Here is a 6,945-nt window from a genome sequence, read left to right on the forward strand (position 1 = left end):
GAACAGGGTAAAAACACTGTTCATAGGCTGAATACAAATTCTAAAATTCCCGATTTGAATTCCTCATAAAGTAAGCGTCATTTATCAATTCCCTTAACTAAGGTTAGTCTGAGTACAAATTTTTGTCATTTTAAAACTCTACATCATGAAATCCAAACAATGAAATTCTTAATTAATAGGATTTAAATTCATGAAATAGTAATTCTTATAATTTTAAAATTCTATGGACATTAAAATTACTTTATCCAAAAACAACGTTATGAAGCTGGTCAATGGGTTAATTGATTGATAGAAATGTTTCTGATATGTACTTCATAGAATATTATACATACAAATTATACCCAGCTATTATACTGATTATATATCTAGGGTTAATGAAAATATTGTGGTTTCTTAAAAATAACAGGGACAAAATTCTTGGTGTGGTGTAGTTTCCACGTTATGCATATTCCACTTATGTATAAGAGTTATCACAAAAACAACTTTTATACAACAAAACATCTAGTATTGTATTTTACCCAAAATATAAATGCTCTAATTATTTTGATTTGTAAGATTCATGATGCAGAAGAAAAGTAAAAAATGGAAGGCAAAAAAATCTTTGCTAAGAGAAAGCTTATCTAAAAAAAATCTAAATTACCTGTTTTCAACAAAAAAAAAAAAATCACTGTTCATATGCCTATGATATGAACAGTCGACCAAGCTTTAGTAATAGATAAATTAGCGCCAACTGTCAAGAGGACAAATTTTTGCTGGCTTGCTTTAACCTCATTTTTCCATTTTTTAATAAGGGTACGTAGCCAAGTTTCTATTTTCTTGCCCACAGAATTTGGCCCCAGATCGTTTTCTTGACTTCACTATCTTTGGTTTTTTCTTCGACAATAGTATTTGAGGCACCAACTTCTGTCTCATCGGATTTACATTAATCACAAGAATATCATGAAAGTTATTGTGACCTAAACGCTTGCGCCACAACCCTAATTAAGACATCATTACCGACTTTAATAGGCTTTCCCATTAGTGGTTTTTTTGTTTCGATACAAGGAATAAGTCATTAGTGGTTTCTCTTGCGTGCATTTGTGTAATTGCAACAAAATAGAACCCCCTAGAGTAAAAGAAAATTACCTATGTAAATGTGTAATTAAGCAGCATTGAATCAATTAGCAGAGGGAAATCTTTTAATCTCGGACAACAATAAAGGTAAATTTATACAACGTTTATGAACACATTATACAAATATGATCCTCTATATCCTTCAAATAAAACTACAAGAAAGTAAATTTCCTTGGTCGACCAAAAGAAAACACACAGAGTTGTTACCAAAATAGCATCTCAGAAACATCATATTGAGAAGACAAAGTCATTAATTTACTCATCTGCAGTAAGAGAAGAGTCGTCTTATCCAAATTTTTTGGGGAGGCAGACACAGTCAGCTACGCGGTTTCCATTATAACTGCCGAACATAATTCCGGTAAATATAGCAAAACACAAGGCCAACTTAATCCAAAACCTTAATTTTATAGACACTTGCTAAAATTCAGTGCGAGATTTTATCCAAAAAGAAAAAATGTGGATAAGGTAAAGTCCAAATCAGAAAAGACCCCACCTACCACATTTTCTATATACAGCTTCTTTCTATTTCTCCCCCTCCTCCTCCTCCTCCTCCTAGTTTTCCAAGATTAACATCCACAGCTCTCTTTTTCTCTCCATCTGTCTTACCCAATTCAAGCTAGTCAAAAAGACCGCACCTTTTCGTTTAAAGCTTCACTTTTGGCTCATAAAGCTCAAGTCTTGATCAAGATTTTGAGGGATTTTGATTCAAGAAACAAGAGGTGAAGTGGGTTCTTGTGGGTTTTTGCCGTTTGTGTCTGAAAAGGGGATTCAGATTTGACATATTCAACATGGCAATTGCTTCAAAGTGTGGTTTGTACATTTCTGGGGTTCATGAGATTAGTCTGCGCTCCAAATCCAGAGAATCAAATTCCAGAGCTTTTCCGGTTTTGGGTGTTGAATTTTTGGGAAAACCCATCTCAGATTACAAGGGCTTAAAGAATTTGAGGGCCAAGGCCCCCAGAAATTTATCTGTTCATGTATGTAAAGCTTTCTGCTTTTCAATCTTATTAGCTTTAATTTTAGGAATTTTTTGTGTTCAAGTTTTACATGTTACTAATGGTGTGTAAATGTATCTGGGTTCAGGCTCAAGCATCAATCTGTGTAAGCAAAGCTATGAAATGGTGGGAGAAAACCCTAAAACCCAACATGGTGGAGATCCATTCTGCTCAAGAACTCATTGATTCTTTGCATACTGCGGGTGATAGATTGGTTGTAGTGGATTTTTACTCACCTGGTTGTGGAGGTTGCAGAGCTCTCCATCCCAAGGTATATTTCATAAATTCATAATTCAATTTAGAATTAAAAAAATTTTCCTTTTGAAAAATTATAGCATGTCTAATTTTAGCTTGGAGCATTTTGGGATATATGTTTACCAATAACTTTGTGAATTTGTTCAGATCTGTCAGCTGGCTGAACAGAATCCAGATGCAATTTTTCTCAAGGTTAACTATGAAGAGCTCAAGACTATGTGCCATGGTCTCCACATTCATGTGCTTCCATTCTTTAGGTTTTATAGAGGCGCTGAAGGGCGAGTGTGTAGCTTCAGCTGCACCAATGCCACTGTAAGTGTTGCATTTCCTTCAATGTTGGTTTGTCATAATCGATTAAATTGGTGTGTATTTATGGTTGAATTATGCTAATTGGATTCGTTGCTTTACAGATCAAGAAATTCAAAGATGCATTAGCTAAATATGGGGCTGAGGGTTGTAGTCTTGGCCCTGCAAAAGGTTTAGACGAGTCTGAGATATTACACTTGGCTGAGATAGGTGAGATATCAGCAAGATCTTCTCCACCATCAACCAAAGAAGAGAGAGTGGAGGAGGATTTGATCATGAAAAGTATAGATTTGTCTGGTGTTTGGAGTAATGTTATCCATAACCATGACATAGAACTCGCAGAAGAAGAAAGTGCCTTGCTAAAGATTTGAAACAGTTTAGGCATGTTGGAGTAAAGCAGCTCCAGTTTTGTGACTTTTGTCATACCAATTTGTCTGCTTGGTGTTGTAAATACATCATTACTATTAGGTTTTCCATAAGCAGGGTTCTGATCTTTTTAACATAGAACCCTGCATTTTGTTAATCTGTTATTGGATTTGAGATTGTAGTAGATCTGATTGAGAGCTTGATACAGATCTAGATTGTTACCTGTGTCAATTTGTTTTGGTTACCTACAATATATTAGTGAATCTTGAATGGGGTCATGGCAATGATCTTTTTCCAAGTTAGAAACTTTCCTGTCAAATAATTCCAGGATTTCCAGCTATGAGTCGGACCAGTTCAAAACATGAGTAAAGTTGATATGAGTTGGTTTGTCATTTGTGGCCAGCCTTGAATTGTTGACAATGCTGGTATTCTATGAACATTCAAAAACTTGGATTTCTCTTTGTTCTACATTTTGAATTTGAAAATGAAAGCAAAGCTTTGGGTAATGATTTGGCTCTTTTGGAGGTGGGATCTTCTTCATTGGGATTTATCTGTCCATTGTGGGAATCAATGTGGGGGTTGGAGGTTAACAGACTAATTTCCAAAGTTTTAGATATTCCTTTTTAATGTCATTTTCCACTTCCTCAAAAGTTCATTTCCAAAGTATAATTCATGAGAGAAAACTCATTTTTCTCATTTTAACTTTGTAATTGGTTGGTGACAGAGAACCTAACATCTGAAATAGTGTGACAATTGAGGTGTAAATCAAGTCCCATCATTATCATGCTAACTCAAAAGCTAAATTAGTTAGGTTAATGCATTTTCTGGTATGATTGTATGAATCAGATATGTAAGTTTTTCTTTTTGAGTAAAAACCAAACATAGAATTCGAGTTACTAAAGGTAAATTTTGGAGAAAGAAATGTTTCAACCAACAACTCCAACAAAGAAAGAGGTATTCAATTGCCAAACACAATAGAAAACACAAAGTTGAAAACGAGTTTTATGGGACAGATACAATGGGAGTGATGTGGATGACCCAGAATCCGACTCAGCATGACCCAGAATCCGACTCAGCATGGGTCCGAAGGAGGATATAATAATATGACTGCAAAATCTGAAACAATGGGCAAGTGGTTTGAGGCACCATCTATATCATTTGCAGTATGTAGAAGCTCTGACTGAATCCATATCCAATCCAGCACACAGTTCGGTTTTCAGTTTCCTCTTCCATGATAATGGATAGGGGAAAATGGATATTTCTCTTTCTTCCTCCACATGGAAATTCATATCATAATACATAATTGGTACAGGCTTGCTCACCATATGAATTGCTGATATTCCACCACATATGACTTGGTAATAATCGTTCTCTTTAGGTGCAGCAACTTATTTACCACATACAAGTGATTTAACAGTTTGTCATGTGTGTTAACTGGCTGCAGAATCATCATTCACTCGAAGCTAAAGTGGTTTTACAGTTTAACTTATAAGAGAGTGTTTTGTTTGTGGTTTTTACCTAATTCAACTTCTTGATATGGTTTTCTCAATATACAAATCCATCAATTATGTGTTGTGGAAAATGATTGGTTTCATCTAGAACTGATCAATTCGGCCACACTAAAATTACCTTTCAAGTGATTTTCATCATCCAATTAGTTCTAGAGAAACTACTGCTTATTTAGGACGCACATATTGTCATCCAATATGTTAGACACCAGCCGATTGAACTATTTCAATAGAAAAATTACAAAAGAATGAAAAGATAGAACACAATACACATAACAAACCGAGAATACCAAACTTAAGAAGTAGCAGAATATATCATAACGAGGACAACAATGAGAAACAATATTTTCAAGCAGCGAGTGAGAAAATATTATCAAACTTGCAATTCCTAGTATTTTCCAAGCGTCAATCTTTATTCAAAATAGAATATATGGCCGGAAACCTAATCTAAAAGCTGGATTACAATATCAATCCCATTATACTCGCTCTTAAGCACTCCCTCTTCTCTAGTTGTAAACCAACCACTCATCTCCCTGAACGAAATTCTGCACGGAATAAGCATCAACATGCTCGGCCGGAATCTCACTACTCCACTTCACCCTCCCGGCCAAATCTGCCCCCGGTCCCGAGTTCCCATACTCCCCATAGTAAAGTGTCGCCAAAGCAAACTGGTCACTCCAAGGCATCCACCCTTCCTTTGAAACCAGACCTTCCATGCTACAATTCAAGAACACCGTCCTCGAAAACTCCTTCCATGGCCTCCCTAAGTAGTTCAAATGCACTTTGGGATCCTTTTTGTACAACTTCATGTACTCTTCCGTCCCGTTAATGAAGCAGTTCCGGAACACGAACCCCGTCGCCTGCGCCGGGTCTGTCCTGCCGTGAGCCGTCACGGCGTTCTTCTCCCCTTTCTCTGGGGTCACTTCCCTAGACTCGATGAGGATGGTGCAGTTGTCGAACATGGCAGCCGCATTTCCGAATATGAAGTCGACATTGCCTTGGATTCTGCATGACTTGTAGAGCTGGCGGTTGCTACGAGCGTAGAGAGTGTCTTGGTGCCCAAGGAACTCACAGTCCTCGATGATAGAGCGATCACTGTCTGATCGGAAAGCCACCGCCTGGTGGACCTCCTGCTTGGCGTCGGGGCCGGCCTTGTTCTCAAATGTGACGCCGCTGGCCATGAAGCCGTCGCCGTAAACAGCCACGGTGGCGGAGTTGTACGTCCCAATTCCTGGCAGGCCCACATACAAAGACCCTGTAATTACTGTTTTGCCCATGCCTTCCCCTAGAAACACAACATTCCTCTTCTCTAGAGGAATCCCAACAATCTCTTCATACACCCCGGCATTTATCTTAATCACAAAAAATTCGTTGGAATTTTCCGGCGCCGCGTCCACCGCTGCCTGTATGGTCCGGTAACAGTCAGTTTTATCATCCTTACAAACAGTCACGTTCACCGTCAGATCTTTTGGTACAGAATAGTCTGAGGACGAATTGTTAGAGAGCGTGACCTGCCATAATCCGTCACGCTCGGTTTTGGGCGGGGACCAAGACTTGGTGTCGTTTCCAAAGTTTTCATACGAAAAGATCATGCTGAGGGCGTTGCTGGTGTCGACGGTCAGGGAGTCGTTGATGAATGACATGGTGGAGATGACCAACTGGGTGTCGTTGGCGTACTTGAAGGCGTACCAGCAGTCAAACTGGTAGATCAGGGCGGAGCTCATGGCGGCGCGTGCGGTTTTGGTCCGGCCATTTTTGAGGGCGTCCTGGGAGAGTAATATGCGGTACTCGGAGTTTTGTAGATTAATAATGCAATTTTTGGCGCCGGTTGTACGGTTCACGCTGCCGGCGGCGGAGTTGAGAATGTCGGCCACCATATTTTGGGCGGTTTTGAGGCCGTTGAAGGAGACATTGAGGGCTAGCTGGAGAGTTTGGAGAGGGCTAGGGTCAGAGGGAAGGTCATGGGTTTTATTTGACAAGGAGGCCTTGCAGGTGTCAGGGAAGCGGGTGGCTTTGCAGGCTTGGTCGATCGGAGATGAGGCGGCGAGTTTGGAGTCTGAGAGGAAGCGAGTGGCGGATGAAAGGGTGAGGGAGAGAGTAAGGGTGAGCGTGAGGAGAAAAAACCGGGATGCCATTGACTCCACAGAGCAATTGTAATGTTTTGAGATTTGATTGTTCTTAGGAGCTGTTAATAGGCAATGCAAAAATTCAAATTAGGGAAGTTAATGAAACCTAGCGTTACCAGGATAGCAACAAGATCCCGATAAAAATAGGAAGGTTGTTGACTTGTTGTACCCGTATTAAACTATAGTTAATTTTCACAGGAACAGAAGTTTCATAGGCAATGTATCCGTTAGATTGTTCTTCATGAGATTTTATACCATATAAAATACGTTGATACT

At 39.1% G+C, this 6,945-nt stretch overlaps 2 protein-coding genes across 2 annotated transcripts; one reads left to right on the forward strand and one right to left on the reverse strand.

Moving 5' to 3' along the window:
* Positions 1 to 1,636: 1,636 nt before the first annotated feature.
* On the forward strand, positions 1,637 to 3,338 carry LOC101300345 (thioredoxin-like 1-2, chloroplastic-like). The gene is made up of 4 exons (XM_004299296.1): positions 1,637 to 2,090; positions 2,197 to 2,379; positions 2,511 to 2,675; positions 2,774 to 3,338. The coding sequence occupies exons 1-4, from the start codon at positions 1,902 to 1,904 to the stop codon at positions 3,038 to 3,040; spliced, it is 804 nt and encodes a 267-aa protein (XP_004299344.1). The 5' UTR covers positions 1,637 to 1,901; the 3' UTR covers positions 3,041 to 3,338.
* Positions 3,339 to 4,998: 1,660 nt separating this feature from the next.
* Positions 4,999 to 6,678, reverse strand: LOC101300055 (probable pectinesterase/pectinesterase inhibitor 51-like). Its single transcript, XM_004299295.1, has one exon. It carries the CDS (start codon positions 6,676 to 6,678, stop codon positions 5,050 to 5,052), a length of 1,629 nt encoding a protein of 542 aa, XP_004299343.1. The 3' UTR covers positions 4,999 to 5,049.
* Between the last annotated feature and the right edge of the window lie 267 nt (positions 6,679 to 6,945).

Source organism: Fragaria vesca, linkage group LG5, assembly GCF_000184155.1.
Source record: "Fragaria vesca subsp. vesca linkage group LG5, FraVesHawaii_1.0, whole genome shotgun sequence".
In the NCBI taxonomy this organism is placed as follows: domain Eukaryota; kingdom Viridiplantae; phylum Streptophyta; class Magnoliopsida; order Rosales; family Rosaceae; genus Fragaria; species Fragaria vesca.